This window comes from Stylophora pistillata, chromosome 3 (assembly GCF_964205215.1).
Source record: "Stylophora pistillata chromosome 3, jaStyPist1.2, whole genome shotgun sequence".
NCBI lineage: Eukaryota > Metazoa > Cnidaria > Anthozoa > Scleractinia > Pocilloporidae > Stylophora > Stylophora pistillata.
The window spans coordinates 41,950,982-41,972,840 of record NC_142521.1 but is presented as its reverse complement, the minus strand read 5'-3'; the positions used below and the strand labels follow the sequence as shown (position 1 = coordinate 41,972,840).

General features: G+C 38.9%; 2 protein-coding genes and 2 pseudogenes across 4 annotated transcripts in view; 1 reads left to right on the top strand and 3 right to left on the bottom strand.

Moving 5' to 3' along the window:
• The window catches only part of LOC148736155 (uncharacterized), a 165,913-nt pseudogene that overhangs the window by 23,521 nt on the left and 120,533 nt on the right, over window positions 1-21,859 (bottom strand). The gene's annotated exons all lie outside the window — the stretch shown is intronic.
• LOC148736171 (uncharacterized) lies at window positions 615-8,835 on the bottom strand (annotated as a pseudogene). The gene is made up of 4 exons (XR_015998643.1): window positions 8,753-8,835; window positions 5,186-5,871; window positions 4,851-4,964; window positions 615-2,707 (listed from the first exon to the last, which is right to left on the bottom strand). The product of XR_015998643.1 is annotated as an uncharacterized LOC148736171 (transcript).
• Window positions 10,042-13,618, top strand: LOC148736170 (uncharacterized). Its single transcript, XM_088752360.1, has 3 exons — window positions 10,042-10,907; window positions 11,103-11,290; window positions 11,437-13,618. The coding sequence occupies exons 1-3, from the start codon at window positions 10,318-10,320 to the stop codon at window positions 11,763-11,765; spliced, it is 1,107 nt and encodes a 368-aa protein (XP_088608486.1). The 5' UTR covers window positions 10,042-10,317; the 3' UTR covers window positions 11,766-13,618.
• Window positions 12,362-15,170, bottom strand: LOC148736169 (uncharacterized). The gene is made up of 2 exons (XM_088752355.1): window positions 14,964-15,170; window positions 12,362-14,822 (listed from the first exon to the last, which is right to left on the bottom strand). Exon 2 carries the CDS (start codon window positions 14,808-14,810, stop codon window positions 13,113-13,115), a length of 1,698 nt encoding a protein of 565 aa, XP_088608481.1. The 5' UTR covers window positions 14,811-14,822; window positions 14,964-15,170; the 3' UTR covers window positions 12,362-13,112.

The window sequence follows — 21,859 nt, the reverse complement described above, 5'->3', positions numbered from 1 at the left end:
CTACGCATTTCTTGTCACGTGTACGACTTGTGCTCTCGTTAAAACCTTACATGTTGGAGTATCTTAACCGAAATTTGTCAAAAACCAAAAAATTATTTACGGGGGAAATTTCAACAAGTAGGGGAAAAAGTGAAAACACTCAGTCAGTGGAGTAAGGCAACCTCTGAGGCTGAAACCAGAGATCCTGAGCTCCTTGAAAGCTAGAAATGGTTTGTTGAATCCTTCAAATAGTGCCTTCATGTCCTCCACTTGTACGCTTCTCTTCATCTTCCAGACTTCTAGACAGGGTTTCTCTAGAGATAACATTTCAGGAAGTGACCGACCGAGTGCCGCAGCTATTGCTGGAGTCAATCTAAAGTGAGACAATCTCAGTTCCTGAAGAGTCTTGTGTGTGATACTGGAAACCAGTTCGTTTTCTGCTTCAGCACAGCAGTCACCCAAGTAAGGGCGACATTGGATGAGGTTCTTGAACTGTCGTAACAAACCAACGAGCTTCAATGCCTCAGACGGTGTCAACGAATGGTAACGGAAACAGCCATCAAGCCTCAACTGACACGTATGAGGATTTGGTATTTGTTTCAGGCATTCGAAAGCATTCTCATTCACTTGACCCATTGAAATTCTTTTGAAACTTTTTCAATCTCTAATACGAAAACCGCGTACGGTTAACTGCTCGTTAACCTCTGGACCAATGCGTAGAGAGCTAAGGAATTTCAGAGACGACGGCTGAGGACACAAACTTGCGGAATGAGATGGAGCGACACTCTCAGGGAACAGTTTGGCATGGTCATCACAACACAGTTCCAGTTCAGTGAAGTTAAAGAATGACTGACCACTGTGGAAATGAAGGATGCAAACTAAGTCACAATACCTGTTACATTTGACTGCTTTGAATTTCTTTAAAAGTTCTTCAACTGAAACAACCGCCGAATTCTCAGTTGTTTTTAAGCGGAATATGTTAGCAATTGAGAAACTCAAGCGACTCCTATAGCGCTGTTATATTTTCATTGCCCCAGCGATCAATGAAAACCACAACACAAATTAAAACTTCATTTAAAATTCTCCGTTCCGGCACAATCTCATAAATTGATCTTCCATAAGGCGGAAGAAAAATGATCCCCTCGGTGCAATTTAAACAATGTCCAAAATGTTCAGTTTTCTATTCAACTTCTTTAAAGGAACCGTAGACAAGGCCAATGAAACTCCTCTGCTTGTCAGTGACGTCACATAGTGTCACGTCTTTCTCGCTTTGTTCATCAGGTATTGTCTTTGACAAATCCAGTTCAGAGTCACAGACTCTAACTGATGTCACGTGTTCAAAAACCTTCAATGATCCATCATCTGACAAACCGCAAATAAACTGGAACACATTCTCCAATGACTCACAGTCGTTCAAGGTTCGGGGGCGGTCGTTGATTTTACCGAGATTTCCATGAACGACACATCGGTGGGTGATGTACCACGCTGCTAAGAACTCCTTTATGCTCTTGTGAATAAACGATACCATCCCTGCTGGTCGAATATTTTCTGCATACTCATTGACTTGAAGTAAGCCCAATATCCGAGTTTTTTCATCAAGGATGACAGCGGACAGTTGATCGTACTCGAATACATGATCGTCATTTAAAAGGCATTCTAAAGCCACCTTTCCGATTCAACCAGAATATCTTTGAAATCTTCAACTTTTCGAAAAGTAGAAGGAGAACATTTCCCTTCATTATGATCCAAAACGTACTGGATGATCGCTACGTACAATTTTGTTTTCGACTTAGGAAAGTTCCGTAACTTTCCATTTTTCCACAAAGAGCACAAGAAAAATAGAAGTAGCGGAACTCTCACCAAATCTGTCACGCCTCGCATGAGTAGATGAACTCTTAAAACTAATGCTTCCATCTCGCTACCAAGCATTCTGATCATAAAGGCCTCTCTGTCCACCTCACTGAAACCAGTGATCTCAGCATGCATGCACGTCCTGAAATTCTACCAGCTCGTCAGCTTTGGAAATTCGAGTTGTTATCAACACACAACAATTCCTCAGTTTATCTCTTCTGAATATCTCAAATATTTCAGAGTTCCATGCTAATGACACTCGTCGTAACCATCAAAAACCAGGAGAACTTTGTCTTGGTTCTGAGAGATGTAACTCAGCAGGCCGTCTTTCATGGCTGTGTCCTCCTCGGCAAATATATGAGAGGCGCTTATGACGTCTCTGAGGCTTTGGCGTTTGGATACTCTTTTGAGATCAATTACAACAGCAAGCTCGAACTTCTTCAGGATAGCTCTCTGTTCATCTGTCAACCTGTTTTCGTCAAGGTCAGCCCAGTCCATGGCCAGTTTCTTCACAAACGTGCTCTTCCCGATTCCAGTCTGCCTCTTGTACGAGTATCCTGTTTGACGGCAATCCGTTCTTGTTTTCAGCGAGAACATCAGTGTAGTGATTCAGCTCAGCACGTGATGGCCCAGCTGGGGTTTGTTCCTCTTTCACCCAGGACAGTCGAGTGTAGATCTGGTGAATGTTCACGGCAGATTTTTTGGACCACACAGAGGTGGGCACCGTGGCGGTTCTTTTGTAATGCGCTGCAAGTTTACGCCGACAAATTTGCACATCAAAAGGGGGTGCTTCTGTTTGGGGAAAACAAAAAAATTTTCCTCTCACAATTTTTACAATTTTAATTTGCAGCTGGCTGGCAGCAGTTAGCCGCTGGCTCTATCGTATGAATCATTTATTCAAACGAATATACAAAGAAGTTTTAAAATAAAGTTAATTTTAAAAGCTAAGAGGAGACGGCTTCATACTTCGTTAGGAAAAAGAAAAAAAAAACATAAAGCGATAAATGAGATGCAATGAATATAAAAAATAAAAAAAACATATGAACTTCATATATTCATTGCATCTCATTTATCACTTTCACGGGCTTATTACGAATCAACTTAACGGCCTGTTCCCAGTTGGCTTGTTAGCTCAATTGGTAGAGCGCTGCACTGAATCGCAGAGGTCAGTGGTTCGAGTCCCGTACAGGCCTGACTTTTTTCAGGTCTGATTTTCGCTATTGCATAAATAGCGCTATCTACTGCGAGGATCGCACATCATATGTATAAAGCGATAAGATCAAGTTTTAAAGTTCCTTAAACTGGGAGACACAATGGATTTAAAGTAAATCGTTGTGAAACATAACATTCACATGTTTAAATGATGGTGTTGGTTATGATGTACAGATTACTGAGAAAAAAACGTTTTTTGAAGAAATATCGAGCTTTATTGAATCACTCCCTGAAGTTCGCCTTTCTTTGTTTTTCCTCCCTTTTACTTGGACTCCTGGTAAAGTTCTCAGAGTGAATTAAAGGAATCCCGTCCCCAGGGTCCTGACGCCCTTGACCAGCAATTATTCTGCTGCATAAGGGCGAAGGAGGCTCCAGGAGAGACACTTGAAGCAAAGTTTGATGCCATCTTTTAACGACAGCGGAATAGACTAGGCGCTCGTGAAGTAGGCCTCACTCGTGGAGCTCGTGTAGCACATCGGCGTTAATGCAAGAACTTCCCGCGGCGCATCGGCGTCACTGCAAGAGCTTCCCGCGGCGCATCGGCGTCGCTGCAAGAGCTTCCCGCGGTGCATCGGCGTCACTGCAAGAGCTTCCCGCGGCGCGCTAACGTCAAGTTTTTTTTTCACTGATATTTTTTTCACTCACGCGATGGACTTTACCGAAAAGGAGGGATTACTAGTCGTTTAGCGGCGAAAGTAACCGTTTGAAGTTCCCATGACAACTCTAATTACCTATTTCTCTTATGGCCAAAATAGAAATTACAACGAGGAATGACTTCAAACAAGATTTAAAAGGACATCTTTCAATCCCAAGACATCAGTTTCAGAACCCAGCCTGAAGTGGACACTTATCTTTTGAGTTAGCCAGAGACACGTTTTCTTCTACGTTTCAACCAGAAAATAAAATGTCAGAAGAAAATAAATCTGTTTCATTTACGACCCCTTGCGGATGGTTGAAAACATTACAGATGATTATTATTGTTTTATTCCGTTGTTGACCCTCACCCTAAAGCACCCAATGAAAACCCTGTTGATTAGTAGATCTCCATGGCACTGAACTTGAAAAGAATCTGCGTCTATGAATTTGAAGCTTCAACACCCCCCCCCCTCCCAGACAAGCCCTGTACCCCAGGGCTAAAATTGAGTTTAAATGCCCTAGCCAAGTACCAGATTTGATGGCCAATTTTTTTGTAAAAGGAAAAATCAGTGATTGTGACTATCTACACATCCGACCGAGCCTGAAAACATAGATTTTGTAGACCTCCTCTTATGAGCCATTTGCTTGCAAAAGTAAACTATTTACCCTTTAAACACCTCCATACCTAGGTATTTAACACTTGAATTCTGGTGGAAAGAATTGACACTTCCAGTTCAAATTATCCGCCTCTGCCAGGCAAAGTCTAAATCCCCCATGCCCGGGCACGGACGACGGTCAAAAGCACGTAGGTTGCTCGTGGAGATGTTGAAACTTTAAATTCATAGACGCATAATGTCTTTATCAAGTTTTTCTTGTTAAATAGTCCAAATCATCAACGAGGGGTTGAATTTTGAACCTGTGCAATAGGAGGTAACTAGGGGGGTTGTGCCCACTTATGTTCGTATCGCTCGACTCTCCCATCCCCTCCCGATCAAGCCTGAAACAGAATCACATTCATCCTCTGTAATCTCAGTACGACTTAGCTGGTTTCTCACACACGATGTCTTTTTCAATGGCCCTAAGTCTTTCCAGGATAAGTTTCACCTCTTTTTTTTCCAGGTGGCTTCGTCATCATCTAGCCTTACTTAAAGGACAGCAGCCGTTTGCTGGACTTGGAAAAGCATAGCGCTCTGCAGAAACAAGTCATTGATGATACCATTTACTTCTGTTTTTTACCAAAGAAAGAAGATCATCATCCATAGCATTACCCATACACAGCTGGCAACCTACAAAGTAACAAGCAATCGGAAAAATAAAGAAAATTTTGAGGCTTTCAATTTCGTCATAATCACTGCACCCCATAGGTATACTACTGAAGAAACACAATGTTAGACACGTGAGGACAGGGCAGGTGACAGAGCAATTTTTTTTAGTTGACATGTGAAATGTATAATATTTAGCATATGACAAAAAAAAAAAGAAATGAATAAAACACACCTAACTATACCTTTCCCTCGACAATCAGATAATTGATCCAATGTGTTCTTCTCCATACCACCAGTCAGCCCCAGACTTCTTACCAGGGTCTCCAGCTTTGAGAAGCAATCATTGAAGAAAGCTCCAGTCCATTCTGTCACATCAAAATGGCCCCACTTGTTGCTCACATCTTTCCTGACATAATCAGCTGATGTTTGAATAGCAGCACAAAAAATGGCAGTTGGGTAGTAGTTATTAAACTGCAACAGTTGAAGGATGGCAGTCACGTCTAGTGACTCATCAAAGGCTGAAAACTCTGCAAGATGTTTGTCACGCAAATACAACTTGGCCAGGTCTACTGAACTGCTAACAGTGCAGTTGTACAAGTTGGTATGATTACCATGGTTGACCAGATTGTTGTTGATATTCTGAAATTTCAATCTTCTTAGGTTGGGATCAGTGTTAAGCTGATGATAGGTCAGCGTCCCCAGGGTACAAGGTGGGGTCAGACAACTGCAGTATGTGTGTAATGAGTGTCCATTCCTTGTTTGATGACATCTCGTAAAACTGGAGCAACAACTTTGATAATGGCTATTCCAGTGACGACCCATCTTTTTTCAGAATCAGACAGAATCATCTCCAATGATTTTTGTGATCTCTTCTGACATAAAATCTGGTAACCGCAGAATTTGACCATTCACATCTCACTAGCAGAATCTGGGAAAAAAAAAACACGGAAATTCATTATTTGAGTGAAATTAATTTGTCAAGACCATTGATTCCCACTTTAAGGGCCTTATTATTCTTGCGCAGCTGACCTTTAAAATTTTCAAGTCGGATTTTTCGTTCCTATGCGATCGAGTTAGACCTTGTGGAAGCCAGAATATTAAGTAGCAATATTATGGAATACTCTGTTTGGAAAATAATGGCTATCAAGGTCTTAAAGGTGACTGAATAAGGTCTCGAGTCAACGACACTACAATTCTCTAAAGCGATGGGAATTGTGGTCGTAAAACGAAACCGAACTTTTGGACTTCAAGCGGGGCCTCGCGACAATTTGACGATTCCATGGCCCGGTAAATATTATGTTTGTTACTGCCAAATATATTCTGGTTTTTCGCATTTCCTTTTCAACCCTTTGTAGTTTCTGTTGCGTCACTATCTTTAGCGTTTGTGGTGTTTCTGCCGCGGAAAGCTATTATTCTTTGTATTGGTTAGTTTTGTGGAACGTGCTCAGGAAACTTTTCAGTTCTAGTCAACGTGTCACCGTGTTAAGATCCGTAAAGCTCAACGTCAAAGCTGTGAAATCCCCAACGTGGACACAGAAGTAAATCATTCACTTTGTGCATGTTATGCATCATAGTACTGAAATCTAAAGTTTGTTTTCGTAGTTCTAAGGTAGTTCCTAGTCGATCTAACCATAGTTTTTCGCTGGATTTATCTCCTAGTTTTCGAAACCGCTTTGTACATTATCTTTATACTGCCCAATCATCGCTTCGCTACGCGTCGCTTCTTTTTCAACGTTCTTTACGTCTAATCGCTCCGCTTCAATAAATTTGTTTACATCCCTATTGTAGTGAGCATCATTATTGTCGCGAAAGTTCTTAAAGCGCGTCAAGAATTTTCTGTCCTAACGTGGGATTAAACAATCGTCCTCTGAGTAACGTTTGACGCTCACATGTGTTCAAAAAGTATTGTTTAATTTAAGATTTTGTGTCAAATAGGTCAGTATACTTTCAGAATTTTCAATATGACGGTACGAAATTTCTTGCCGTGAAATCAAGTAAAAAACGATCTAAGCATGATGAATTTTACCGTATTGGCTTTGTACACGTAACAAATTTGTACGTTTTCCACTTAAAACAGCAATTAAGAACTGTTTTGAATAAAACTGTCGTCCGAAATATGTCTTGGTCATTTTCGTCTTGCTTCTTTTTAATAGATACCATGAAACTTGAGTTATCTTCACTCGGAGAAATTTGCGTATTCTCTTTGATCTGCATGACTATTTGCCCACATGCGAAAATATTTGGCGATTTTTATCGTTCATGTCGATTTTTGTGTAAAAAGTCAATCGGGGAACAAATAAGCGCAGCAATGCGACAGAAAAACTCCTTTGGGGGCAAAATATTTCCTTAGGGGAATGAATAATCGCAGCAATGCAACACAAAACCTACAGGAGACAAAAAACTGCGATCGTAACTAGTCGCCAACGCGAGATACGAAAATCGAACGATATTGTAAAAGACCGAACTGAATTCCGAGCATTATCCGAATGTTTATATTGTTACGGAAGGATGGAAGGACTGACTTGCTCTCTGGATAGCATAGTATCTACGACCTCACAGAAGTCCATAGATACAAAAACTGGCAGACAAACTAAATTATTTCTCTGAAGACGAAGAGCCGGAATGGCTGGCGAATCTTAATCCAAGTTTATTAGATAAATCGAACGAAGAAAGACAGTTAGATGAAAATGAAATTTCATCACTTATTGCAGAAAATAGAAACGGCATCGCGACAACGCGCCAATACCGTTCTGCTTCGCATATCTCTATCACGCACTCCCCAAAAACTCCGCGAAATTCGCCCGCACCGAAATAACAATTTGGCGTGTTAGATAATAAATAACTTATTAGGCGTTTTGGTGAGTTGTATCGCTGAGTATTTTGCTCATTATTAGTGATTTGACTCGCTCTACGGGCTCGTCAAAATACAGCAAAACTCGTAAAAATACTCAGCCACACTACACAACAAATGTCTAAGAATCCAATTCGTCGCTTGCGCGATGGGAGAAAACCTGTCTAACCGGTTCTCTAGCGTACACGAGTACCGCGTGATCGCATCAGCAAATAAATCCATCTAGAGCCGTTGGTTTGGAAAATGCGGTTAGCTTGAATATTTTACATCGTGCAGAAGTCGAAACACTGGGTTTTTTTCATTATATGGATTTTTTTTTCACCTTTCGTTCTACGGACTTATCGCACAAGAGTAAAAACAAAATGGAGGAACCTGTAAAACTGAGAGCCACCTGCTCCGAATAAACTGGCCCGTATCGAGCTGTGACAATCGGTGAGCTGGCAGGCTCAAAATTTATTAAGATTTGTACATCTAAACGATTCACCATGTTTACAGATTATTTTATTTGACCAATACATATTCTGAGGAGTAGGGCTCCGCGTTTTGTCATCTCCCCTCATTGCCGACGACATGTATATAATTATAAATGTTCATTGAGATTACTTCTTTACAAAGCTAGAGCTGTAGCCTTAAATTCAAAAGCAAACATAGTGAGGGTGGCAAAAAAAGCTACAGTTTAAACATGGCTTTAACAACTTCCAAAATGTATTCACAAAAGCGATAGAGAAGGCAGAGAAATATGTCACTGACGGACTCGAAACTAAATTTGCCTCAAAGGTAGTCTCCCTCGCACCCGTGTTTAGTCTCGTCACGCAACGCTTCTCGAGACTAAAAACGGCTGTCAAAGGCAGAAGTGGGCTTTATTTTCTTCATAAGCCCAAAACATTCGATCAAATTTACGCATGCAGAAACCGTAAGAGATAACTATCCGAGTGAAACCCTATTTTTTTACACATACCTTACAGCTTTGACTCGTTATAAAAGCATCCACACTTAGGGATCAAAGTTTCCTCGCATTCAAAGTAACTTAGTCACGATATACTCGCAAGTTGCAATTTCTAAACACACCCATCGAGAGTACTAGTTTCAATCTCCTGCGCGATCAAGTCGGTCCGTGTTGCTCCACGATACTAGTGCGATACTAGTGCAGCGCTCTATACCTATTGGTAGAGCGCTGCACTAGTATCGCAGAGGTCAGTGGTTCGAATCCCGTACAGGCCTGATTTTTTTCAGGTCTGATTTTCGCTATTGCATAAATAGCGCTATCTACTGCGAGGATCGTGCATCATACGGTGTTATTGTTGTTTACATGGCTAAAGAGTACAATTACCAGTTTTTAAACTGCCGTGAACTGTAGTGTTTTCCACGAGCTTACGGACACGAAATCGTAAATACTCCGTGTCAGGCAGTGAAATATTTCCCGTTCTACTTAGTATATTCGAGCTATAAAAGTTGACAGTTGACAGTTACTCGAGTTTCACGCACAACGCGATGAGCTTATGTTTCTGTTTCACTCTACATGTATTTGTATCAACACATGCATTTCCTCTTTTAATGTGTGTATCTATTTTCAGGGAAGTACGTAGCCTGGAAGGGTGGTTTGCGAGCGCCAGAGTCCGGGGGTATGCCCCCCTGAAAATTTCAAAGACTCATCACGGTTTTAGTCCACATTCCTCGCATTCTTAGGTTTCATTATATGTTTTCTAATACCTTATTATAGGAAATTAACAATACATGTAATTAACGCGAATTTCAAAAATTCGCGTTAATTTTATGTATCTTAAATTACCTCATTGTTAATTAAAATGACGTTAATTAAAAGCATCGTTATTTAAAGACACCTTTATTATAAGCAAAGCCACAATTCCTCTACGTCACTGTCAGAGTCGGTTGACGCATCATCCTTTAATATTAAGTTCAAAATGTCCTTAGATTCATCAGTGTAGCGATCGTCTTCTCTGAGGGGATAACTTACTTCTTCAACTTTCTTGCGCAAAATGTCTATCGCATTTTTGTCATCTCATTTCATTTCTTATGTTTTTTACCGGAAATAGAGAGCAAATTTTGTTGTTGGCCGTTGTTGTTTTCTAACGAAATGAGTGCGAAAAATATTAAATTCACGTCTTAATTATGCAACATACCGCACGGAAATTCGCGTTAATTAAATGTATGTAAGCATAACTTTTGGAAAATTCGCGTTAATTTTATGACGCGTAAATTTTCTTCGCGTTATTAACATGCTTCGTTATATTCCTATACCTGCATCAAGAGTCTCCGATATCGAAACGCGCGCAATGCATTCTGGGATCGTCTCATATAAAAAGTGGGCACCAAGCGTGACAGCGGCCATCTTGATAACTAAAGCATCGTCAACATTTATACACTTTTACCTCGCGATTTTACAATTTTTTCCAGTTTAAATTAGATCATAGTTTGTATATAGTTTTAATAATAGTTTGTATATAGTTTTCACTAGTTTGTATATAGTTTTCATATAGTTTTCTCGTCGTTTTTGGCGTGGAAATGAGCGAGACAAGTGAGCTTTCCCTCGAGGAAGTCAACACATGGAAGGTGGACGCTCTCAAGTTATTTTGCCGTAAACGAAATCTTAAAACTTCTGGAGCTAAAGCTGAACTTGTAGCCCGTGTGTTTGCAGCATCAGAGATGGGAATCCAAGTACAAGCATCGGCTAAAGAACTAATGTGCATCACGGAGTCTGAGAGAGCGAAGCTATTGTTTACTCCTGAGGGCAGCAAGCTTCCCGATCCTCTTGGGCTAAAGGACGGATGGATTGATGAAAAAGATGGGCTAACATCATGGCCTCCTATATTTCTAAGTGACATTACGAAATATCTGATGGCTGATCATCCTGGAAAGGATATTAAACTGCACGAACGGGTCATGAATGAGTACAAAGAGGGGAAAGCATACCGCTTATTTGACTCGGGCTTTCTGAAAGAAGTTTTCTACCATGAACTAGAAAATATGGATTTTTGCTTCTTGAAAGCAAAATGTACGCATTCGATGAAGGTTGGTGATACACCACATACATCATGGATTTGTTCAAGAAAAAATGGAGAGATTATCAGTGCCTACTGTACCTGTACTGCTGGGTATGTTAGACTTTCTGTTTTATAAGACTTTAACTTGTAACTGATGCAAAATTTAAGCCTAAAATATCATGTTTATCATATACCTCGATTTTATGACTAATGTTGTTGGTCTAAGCTCAATATATATTATACTTTAGAATGTTTAAAATATTATGTCTATCATATACCCTAACTATTTGTTATTTCTTGTTTCAGTATGAGTGGTTCTTGTATTCATGTGATGGCACTGCTGTTCAGAATTGAAGCAGCAAACCGTAATGGTATGACAAATCCTGCATGTACGTCCAAAGAGTGTGTGTGGAATGTTCCAATAGGAAACAAGACTGTAATCAAGCCCTCTAGAATTTGTGATATGGAGTGGAAGGCTTCAAAGCTAAATAAAGGTATGTTATTATGTTTAAAATTCTAAACAAAGTATTTACAGTATGTATACTGGATAGACATAAGTGTTATCTGGGGACATAAATAAGAAAGTTCTTATTAGCTTGTAACCTAGCAATTAATTTACTTTTATTTTGTGTTTTTCTAGAGACGACCAGACCTGCCATCGATAGTCGCCGAAAGTTATTCAATTCACATGAAGAGTTGAAGCCCCTGACTCCAAAAGGAAAGAGGAAGTCGTTTTATAATAATTTGAAGGACTTGTTGCCAGAATCGGCATTCATCAAATTAGCAACGGCTGAGTTTGAGGAACCGTGTTCAACTTCCGTTACAATAGAAATTAATACTGAAGTACCTGAATGTGTAATGCCTAAGTCATCAAAGAAAGACTTAAGTGCTGATGATATACATCTGATTGAACAAGGCACCATTGGTCAGTCTGAGAATGAGGCATGGCACGATTACAGAAAAGGCTGATTAACTGCCTCTAATTTCTATAGAGTGTACACAAAAGTTGAAACCCTTAAAACTAAGGGGGGTGATGCACAGGAACTAGTGGACACAATCCAGGGTAAAAGTAATGGACCATCGGAACATTTACCTGCTCTAAAATATGGAAGAAACATGGAGAAAGTTGCTAAGGATAAGTATGTGAAACTGTTTCAGAGGGAGCACAAAGATGCAAAATTCAGAGAGTGTGGACTATTTATTGATGAATCTGACCAATTCATTGGAGCATCCCCTGATCTGCTTGTTGAATGTTCCTGTTGTGGATTAGGGGTGCTAGAAGTGAAGTGCCCTTATTCTATTGTTAATGATTTACCATCAGAAGACAATCTTTCCTACCTGGTAAAGATTAATGGCAAAATTGTCTTGAAAGAGAAGCATGCATATTTTGCACAGATACAGGGACAAATGGCTGTGACAAAGAGAACATGGTGTCACTTCCTGGTCTACACCCAAAAGGGTTATCATCTGGAGCTAATCAAGTTCAATAATGATTACTGGGAAAAGATAAAGCAAAACCTAATTTGGTTTTATAATAAGTATTTAAGTGAATGAATGCTCGTTAATTATAACTTGATACAAAACTTTATTTACATGGTGTAAACACTAAAAATACATTTGTACATTTTATATACAATTTAGAATTTTTACAATTTCATATCTGGAAAAACTGGTCTGACAGTTCTAAATTGAACTCAAATAGTCTCTGAATAGAACAGTAAAATTGTCTGTTGTGGAAACTGGAATGGATGAATCAAATCATGAAATTTTATACAAGTAATGCATTGACCACACTTCAGTATGATTGAAAATGTTACAGTTTGATATTGTTTGCAGTTATATATATAGTAATAATAAATAATATATTATTTATTTGTGTTCAGCGACACATGAGCTGTGAAATGAAGAAAAATATTTACAAATTATATCTAATGATTGTAATCACTCTACCAGAATAATTTTTCTCTTGTGAGGTCCTTGTGGTGCAAATAATATAACAGTTCTTATTCAGAGTGCACATACTTAATAGCTGAAGCATTAAATGGTACTAAATCATACTAATACTTAAGTTTCTTGTTATGTACCATTATCAACACTATTTAGTATTATTTGGTACCATTTGTATGAAAGATTAAGTGATTGCACTCTATACTAGTTGCTAGTAAATACTTAGTAGAGCAGAGATTTTGAATAACATTTAACCTAAGAAAGAACTTAGACTAATACATATTGGTATCCTCTAAATTTATGAAGTTTATATTATTTCATGGGTTAAATGCTGTCAATCTTTTTAGCTATTTGTACATTTCTTGTTAATCATTTTTTACCCAAGGGTCTATACAAGTTACATAAGGCTGCACAAATAAGTACAATGTTGTCTATACTGCCAAGCAGTGATATTGGTAGTTCATGCTTTATCAGTCTAAACGTCTTCAACCGTCTTATTGCTTGCTCAACAAAGATTCTAAGATTTGCAATTTCTTTTGTTTTAGCAACTTCAGCTTTAGTGAACTGCTCTTGTCCACGTTTACCAGGGGGGATGTGTAGTCTTGAGCTTCTGATTAAGAGGTCTTCAGCAATTGTGAATCCACGGTCTGCCATCACTTCATCGCCAGGTTCAATGATATCATAAAATGATGATTCTCTTGTCAGATGCACATCTGAAGTTCTCCCTCCCCATGCTTTGGATAAGAAATTGAAAAAACCATGTGGTGTTATTGATACCAACAGCTTAGCAGTGTTGTGATGCTTGTAGTCTGACCACGTAGCTGCTCTAAGGTTTGGGTCGCTTGGGGTTTCAATAAATATTTCTGTGCAATCAATGATGTGGCGTACATTAGAGTAGCCTGGCTTTTTAAACTTTGCGGGCAAAGTTGCTTTCACAACATCGATGGAGGGATTGTAAACCAAACATTTAAGTTCACTTGCTAGGATTTTCACCCAGGTAGTAACAACATTTGTTACATTTGTAGTTGAAATTCCAAACCTCTGTGCTAAGTCAGCATTTGTTGATCCAAGTCGAAGTTTCATTAAGGTCAAAAGAAACTCACCTTTTTCTGACAAAGCTCTTTTAGGGCCAAACTTATTTGGTGTTTTTTTGAAGTTTCTTCCTTTTTTAGTAGATTTTTTTGGGCCACTCCAGTAGTTTACTTTTTTAATGTTTCCCTTCACTACTTCAAACAACTTATTGAATACTCGTTTTGATGGTAGGCCGGTTAGTAGACGAACAGATGAATTTGTTTTCAAATCAGAATGTTCTAGTCCCTTACGCTGTCTGGCCTTGAGTTTTATCTTACATGCTTTGAGTTCACTTTCAAGTTCTTGGAGTTTTTCTTTGAGATCTTTGATCTCATTGAACTGCTTGAGTCTTTCCTGCAAGCATTTTTCTTTCATACAGAAGTCAGGATCTTCTAGGTTGTACCAGCCAAACGAATATGCATGATCGTGAGTGATATGGTCGGGTCGACCGGCAGTAGTACAATGTTCTTCTTCTGTTATAAACGAGGAACTACTTGGTTCTTGAATCACAGGAGCATCTTGACTATCATGTGCATTATCTTGAGTATCATCTTGAATATTATCTTGTGTATTATCTTGAGTATTATCTTGAGTTCTTAAACGTTTCATTTCTTCTAGTAATGATGATCTATCAGTAGGCGGTTTACGGTTACGAGTAGACTTTGTCTCGTAGCCCATTTTGAGTACAGGATCAGGGTTTTCTTTCGTGGGTTTCCCATCAACAAAGTGCTCATTGCAGACTCTCGACGAATTATTAGGTTGCCAGACTTCTCCTTTCGGGCCTTTTCTCTTTAGAAGATGGATCCAGCGCTTTCTACCCTCATTGTTTTTGCGTTCAGTAGGGAACGGAAATAGCTTGAACGGCAGCGGACAGTCACATGGCGGAGTGCCGTGTAAACAATCGTGAACTTCGCATTGCTGTGAAGCCCATTTCTCAAGCTTTTTCCCACTGTTATGGCACCCAAATACTGCACAATTTCTGTGCCCAAAGACCATGTCATTAAACGGCTGCAAAGTAATAAAAATACGATGAGAATCTTTGACTTTTGACAGTTCTTGTATTCGCGAATGTCACTCGCGCGCAGGATTGAATCTACTACCATTAAAAGCTTAAAAACAGCTAAAACAAAGTTAAAATTTGTAACTTACCTTTTGAATATAATACCCACGAAGATTATTTTCCAGTTGATATCACTTACAAGAACAAAAAGACTGTATTATAGATAAAGACACGCTTCAAAGAACGCATTGAATACAGAGACACACGCCATATTGTCACGCTTGGTGCCCACTTTTTTTGTGAGACTATCCCAGAATGCATTGCGCGCGAATTACCTTCCGGAACTCTTGATGCACGTATAATAAGGTAGTTTCTCTTTTTTAACACTCACTCCTCCCGAACCCTAACCCTTTATGGCCCGTGGGAGAGCGGAAGGGGGATTCCAGCAATCTCGTGTACATAAAATGGTGTAGCTCGAATCTATTGGGTGATTTCCAGTCCGTACTGCGCAGTCTCAGCACCCTAATGTTTATAAACATGATAAGTCTCACTCGATGGAATGCGAATTAATGTTATTCAGTACGAATGACATACCTTGTCTTTGAGTCCTTTCAGATTCTTTTCCCAACACCTTCATTAATTTTTACAGCTGCGAAGTTGTAAGGGAGCAGGAGTGGCGCAATGGTGAGAGTGCTCGCCTCCCACCAATGTGGCACGAGTTCGATTCTTGGACCCGGCGTCATAAGTGGGTGGAGTTTGTTGATCTCGTCCTTGCTCCGAGGGTTTTACTCCGGGTTCTCCGGTTTTCCTCCCTGTTAGGAAAGTCATGATACCTGTAAGCACGTGTTACGTGCCTGTCCTGTTCTCGGGAATCATGGGATTGTAAGACTGTGCTCGCAAGTATGTAGTTTTGGCTGGACAGATGTGGTTAAACTATTTGTTGAGTTTTATCGAATTTTTTACCCTTGTGGCGACCTAAACCATTAAACCTATTCCCAACACTCCCTCCACAAAAACCATCAGTTCTAAATTCTAATTCGATCTTAATGCACGGACACTTTGTAACAAGCTCATGAGAGCATCCCTTTTTCATCAAGTGATATGAGAAAGATACGTACCATAATGGCGGTTGATATAAAACTTTGAATTTACCTCATATAATTAGTTACGAAATGTTTTACATTTTTTGATGTCTTACATGAAACAAAACAAACAAACAAACAAACAATTCTCGACAGTGCGCAGTACTGACTGGCTACAAAGGGTTAGGGTTAGGATGGAGTGAGTATTAAAAAAGAGAAACTATTAGAAAACATATGATGTAATGAGACCTCAGAATGCAAGGAATGCGAAGTTGCGAACTTTAACATGATTCTTCGAAATTTTCAGGGGGGCATACCCTCGGACTCTGGCGCTCGCAAACCACCCTCCCAGGCTACGTACTTCCCTGAAAATAGATACACACATTAAAAAAGGAAATGCATGTGTTGATACAAATACATGTACAGTGAAACAGAAACATAAGCTCATCGCGTTGTGCGTGAAACTCGAGTAACTGTCAACTGTTATAGCTCGAATATACTAAGTAGAACGACTTAAAATTCGGAAAAATTTCACTGCTGGACCTGAAGTATTTTCGGCTTCGTGTCCGGAAGCTCGTAGAAAACACTGCATTTCACGACAGTTTAAAAACTGGTAATCGTACTCTTTAGCCATGTAAACAACAATAACACTACCTAGGATGGTAGAGCTCGAATATATTGAGTGTAATGACTTAATATTCGGGAAAATATTCGACTGCCGGACACGGAGTATTTTCAATTTCCTGTCCGGAAGCTTGCGGTGAGCTTCAAAGTTATGAATACCGGCATAGCGGTTGCCAAGCTCACAAAAACTCACACTACGGTGGAAATAGTGAAGTTTTCAGCCATATAAAGAAGGATTTGTTATTATTAACTGAAAATTAAAAAAGAAATTGACTGCCTGACACGGAGTATTTTGAAAACACTGCCCGGCTGCCGGACATAGGAGACACAGCGTTTTTTCATTTTGCTTGGGACAGGCAAAACTAGATGTTACGGCTAGATTGCAGAATACCGGGCCACTCATCTACATGTCATTGAATAAGAATAGCCTCTATTGTGTTATGTTTCGTTCTTCAGAGCCTCACAAATGTCGGTGTTTCAATGAACGAAAATTTGTGATTTTCTTCCAGCGCCAGAATGATTTTTATTATGTTACATGTAACAATTTCATAGTGTCTACACTGATGGCTATTATGGATACAGCGGAAGACATGTATTCATGGTAAATGTATGGGACAACGCAAAAATTCAACCTCTGGTGTGGTTGATGTCCTGAACATCACATATCCTGGAAAGTTAACTCACATAATAAACTGCTAACACGTATGATGAAGATCTGGTCTCTTTTGTCAAGGATAGAGCTCTCTCCCATGCTCTCTAGCAAGTAACAGTTGGGTTACAGTGCATTAAATCATTCTCCTTGCTCACCCAGAAGGGGACAGATTTGCAGGAGAATTACATTTCACTCAATATGTGCTTTTCTATTTAAATCAGTGGCTGACATATGCCACTTTCTTTCGTTTAGTCTATTTAGAATAATGCCCCTTGAGCTAAATTATAAGGAATATGATAAATATATCTTATTAACCAAGCGCGAGGGCCGTACTGGGAGAATATCGGCCCGAGGTCTTGACAGTGCGGACCGAGCGCAGCGTGCTCCGTACAATAAAGACCGAGGGCCGATATTCTTCCAGTAAGGTCCCGAGCAAGCTTGGTTAATAAGAGATTTATTACACGACTGAAGTTCAAAGGGACACAAGTGCGGTATCATTCGGGACCATTCGGGACAGTGCCCGGTCCAATACTGAGAGAATATTGACCGGCAATAGAGCATTTTGATTGGTTGATTTTTAGTTATTGGCCCTCTGACTTCCCGAGTCATGTAATAATATGTATGTGATTTGGTACGACATATCACATACTTTTTCAACTATGTGTTACAAACATTAAAATGAAATAAATACACAAATGAATACTTAATTCAACACAGACTATATCCTATTATTAGCAATTATTGCTCCTACCAGCTGTGTTAGCAAGAACTTAGTCTTGTTGACGTTCATTGTGAGTGTCTGGTGATCCGCGTTCATTGTGAGGGTTTGGCGATCCATATATTATTAAAGGCACTCTCTGCAACTATCTTTGTGTAAAAAATACCAATCCTTTCACCCTTACTTATTTAAAATAATCTCATTTATACAAGCATGGATGAGAACCAGCAGCAAAGCAAAGTAAACAAAAGTGCAGACGAGGTGGTAAGTGTAATGTTCAAGGTCAGCGGTCGAGTTATCGTAGGACATGCGTATTAGGAGTAAGAAAAAAGCGCATGGTGAATGTTAGTTGTAATGTTAGCGATCGACCCTTAAACAGTTCCAGTTTCTACACATTCAGTCTCTCGTGTGGACATAGAGATTACTCCATGGAAAATGCGCGCGTACGATTTTTATTCACGAGTTGAGGAGTATCAGAAAACGAACAAGTGAGCGCTGGGAACGAGTGAGTTTTCTGATACTCCTCAACGAGTGAATAAAATCGTACAAAGCCTTTTCCATGGTGTAATTTGTTTATTTTATAGATATTGAGATTTTTGAAAAGAAAAATTGCTGGTCAATTTCATCAGTCCGGGCGCGCATGTTTAGAAAACCCATTCAATTGCTATTATAAACTAAAATATAAAGTTCTCTTTGTCTTTTGAAATGTTTAATGAAGGCAAAAATTCGAATTGTGTAGACGTAAATGACTTCTTTTGTGCGAACGCTTAAAATTAATTCACTCAAAAGTTCATTCAGCTCGGCGGGAGGAATTTCAGCAATTTTACTTCGTGCATCTCCTTTTGTTTGAAGGAACTCTGTAAACAAAGCAACGTCTCGTTTCATTTTCTTCACCGTGTTCTGGTTTTCTTGTTCTTCAATAAAAGTCTCAATGGAACCTTCCAAAGAAGCAAACGTTGAACTAGCCATGTTGGATTCAAGAGTTAGAGTGAAACTCGCGGGCCACGATTGTGCACTAGTGAATTTTGTTCGTTCGCGTTTGTGATTGGGCGAACGGCGTTTTTTCACTAGTGAAAATTCATCGTTCGCGTTCCCTATTAGCTAATGGATTTAACGTACTAGTTTTAGGCGGGCTTTTTGTCGTGTGTAAATCTCAGTATCTATGAAATAAATTATAGTAAGCTCCATCATAAACATTTTCTTGGCAAATTATGCAATAGTTATAAAAAGGTATATGTTGTGCTTAATTTTTGTCCTTGGTGTAAACATCCTTTCCTTTGGTTTTGTCGATGATACAAATGAAAATTGCATTTTGTGTAAAGAAAGATAAAATTTAGCTCCTAGCCTAAGTTATGATGAGATAATGAGTCACTATCAATTTGGCCTCTATTAAAAGTGAAAAAATCAAACTAGCGACAAAACTAAACCACAGCATACCTATACTAAACCCTCATTTTATTTGTATCAATATTACTAGTTTTTCTGGTGTTCACCCACTAGATTCAATCCACTAACAGACAAAGATGGCACCTGCACATTTAGGCTAAGGCACTTGAGAAAGCAATATTTCACAAAACGACAACATATGTAAGGTTTAAATTTTTCGGATCTTTACCGCTTGTTTTTATGAGTGGTTCCAGGATTTTCTCGCGCAAAGAGTTCTGGTTGAATATACCAGTCGCCATGTTTTTTGGTATGGTGGTTTACAGAAACTGTTATATGAAGTATCCTTCACCAATATTAATTTTGCGAACTTGTCACTGACGAAGAGCTAGTTCATGATTAGACACTGATCGTTTCATTGATTCCCGTGTTCTACATCATGATTTTTTAATTGAAGTAAAACAACTCCTTCACCATCAGTAATTGCATTAAAGATACTATGTTAGAAATCACAGGACCGTACCCCAAAATTTAATGTTGTCCTCGGCACAATTTCATTTTTAGAGCAAGGCAAAGGTAAAAATCAAACAAGACCACACAGACATCATCACAGAGGCAACATTACTATGTATAATGTTTATATAGTTAGTTACATAAAAGCTACTCTACTCATTAATTCAGTGTTTGTATTCTCCCTCATAGTATCATAATTTTTAGCCAACTCGCTGGGAAATAGTGGCCTAAAATGGACCCTTTTGGACGCCCAGACTTATAAATGTCCAGGAGAAGGTTCCCAAGACTTTGCCATCCAAGTGGGAATAAATGGCTACCACACTGTCATTTTGGTCCCTCCCAGCTGTTCAAACGTTGTCCCTCCTTTCCACAATCTTACCAAAGCTCCCATATGTGTAGTAATAAAAACATTGAAGAGAAGTGTGCTACCTCAGCAAGAGATGATCATGCACACTTTTGAGTGAATCATCCTAGCAGATGTTTGGTGAGGAATTGCATTCTGTGCTCAAAATCTAGTTCACATAGACCAGGGAAAAAAGAATGGGGTGCAGAAGTCATTAAGGTCACTTAATTGCTCCAAGCCAGCTCCAATTCAATACCACTGCTCATTTGGTTAACTTTCTTGCAAATACTCTTTCAGTTTGTTTGGGTTTTCTTGGAAACTCTTCTCATTGGGAAAACTAAGGATAGCTATGCAGCTAGTCTTGAGAAGTTAAATCTATTATCTTTGGAAGACAGAAGAGTTTTAATTGACGTTACTTTCTTTTTTAAGGCACTGAAAGGGTTTGTTGACATTGATGTTTCACCTTTTGTGGATTTTTACTCTAGTTTAGATTATTATTCCTTAACACATTATGATCATCTGATGTTAAAGAAAAAATAGGCAAGGACTAATTCCCTTAAATATTCCTATTTCCGTCGAATAGTAGATTCTTGGAATGTGTTGCCTGTTGACATTCGCACTGCAAACTGTACTGGGAATTTTAAATTTAAAGTGAAGAATTTTCTTATGGGTAAATCATTATTTTATTTTTCTTTATTATAACATAATATCTCATTCGTACTAGATGTATTAGGTGATCTGCTGTTACATGGGGTCTGGGACTCTTTTGCAGACTCTCCTTATTGCATTTTTTTTTCTTAATTAATTAACTGTATCATACCTGCATCCGTGCATTTCTTCCATTAAATTGCAATAAATAAATAAATAAATAAGTATGATATGTGTTTACAAAAAAAAAGCAAAGAAAAGTGAAAAAATATAGGAGTAACAGGATGGCATCAAAGACAGTGGTATATTTTTTTTGCAGAGGGAGGTAGTCTTATTTTTTAATCAGAGATTTAGCCTATGTCTAAGTTTCTACACTTGTTGTTTAGTCTTGTGATTTCTTGCTTTAAGAAGTAAGGTAAAATTGTTTGAATTTGTTTTTTCATTACAGCCACTTGAGTCTGTAAATCGGTAGCAAACACAGAAAAATGATGGTAAGAAACACATTGCTTGCAGTATTAAAGTATTGAAATCAATTTTCAACTGTCCATGTTTGTTATATATAATTGACATGCTTTGCACAGGTGTTGTGTGGTCATTGGAGAAGTTAACTGTATTTCAAAAATTAAATCACTTTGAATTGCAGTGAAAGCTATATTACTTTATTTATAGTTATAAAAGTATCAAAGGTGACCCCTCTGAGAACCTTCCCCAGTGTCTGTGATATAGATGTGTCCAATAAATATAGGTCAGTTTATTAGGAAATGTGAGAAGAATAGTATGCAACTGAAGTTAGGGTTCGTATAAATCCGCCCTAAAAACGAAAAATATACATGACTTTTGTATATCGAAGTGAATACTATGATACACATTGGTTTTAGCCTCCCCGCATCCTCTCATCTTTTTCTGTAAATACCTGGGAGCCAAGCAAACTGGTAACCACCCATATTCTCTCGTTCTCTTCGCTCCGAAGAAGGGCTAACGCTCGAAACGTCAGCTTTTATAATCGAAACGGTGGCCAATTGACCATTTTAACTTTGTTGATATATTCAAATTATTTCGTTACCCCCACCGACGCAGATCCA

What these genes read in the sequence shown, in the direction of transcription:
- LOC148736170 (XM_088752360.1), top strand. Translation starts at nt 10,318, where the DNA reads ATGAGCGAGACAAGTGAGCTTTCCCTCGAGGAAGTCAACACATGGAAG. An exon ending in TACTGTACCTGTACTGCTGG is followed by an intron (nt 10,908 to 11,102) that starts GTATGTTAGACT and finishes TTCTTGTTTCAG; the next exon opens with TATGAGTGGTTCTTGTATTC. An exon ending in GGCTTCAAAGCTAAATAAAG is followed by an intron (nt 11,291 to 11,436) that starts GTATGTTATTAT and finishes GTGTTTTTCTAG; the next exon opens with AGACGACCAGACCTGCCATC.
- LOC148736169 (XM_088752355.1), bottom strand. Translation starts at nt 14,810, where the DNA reads ATGGTCTTTGGGCACAGAAATTGTGCAGTATTTGGGTGCCATAACAGT.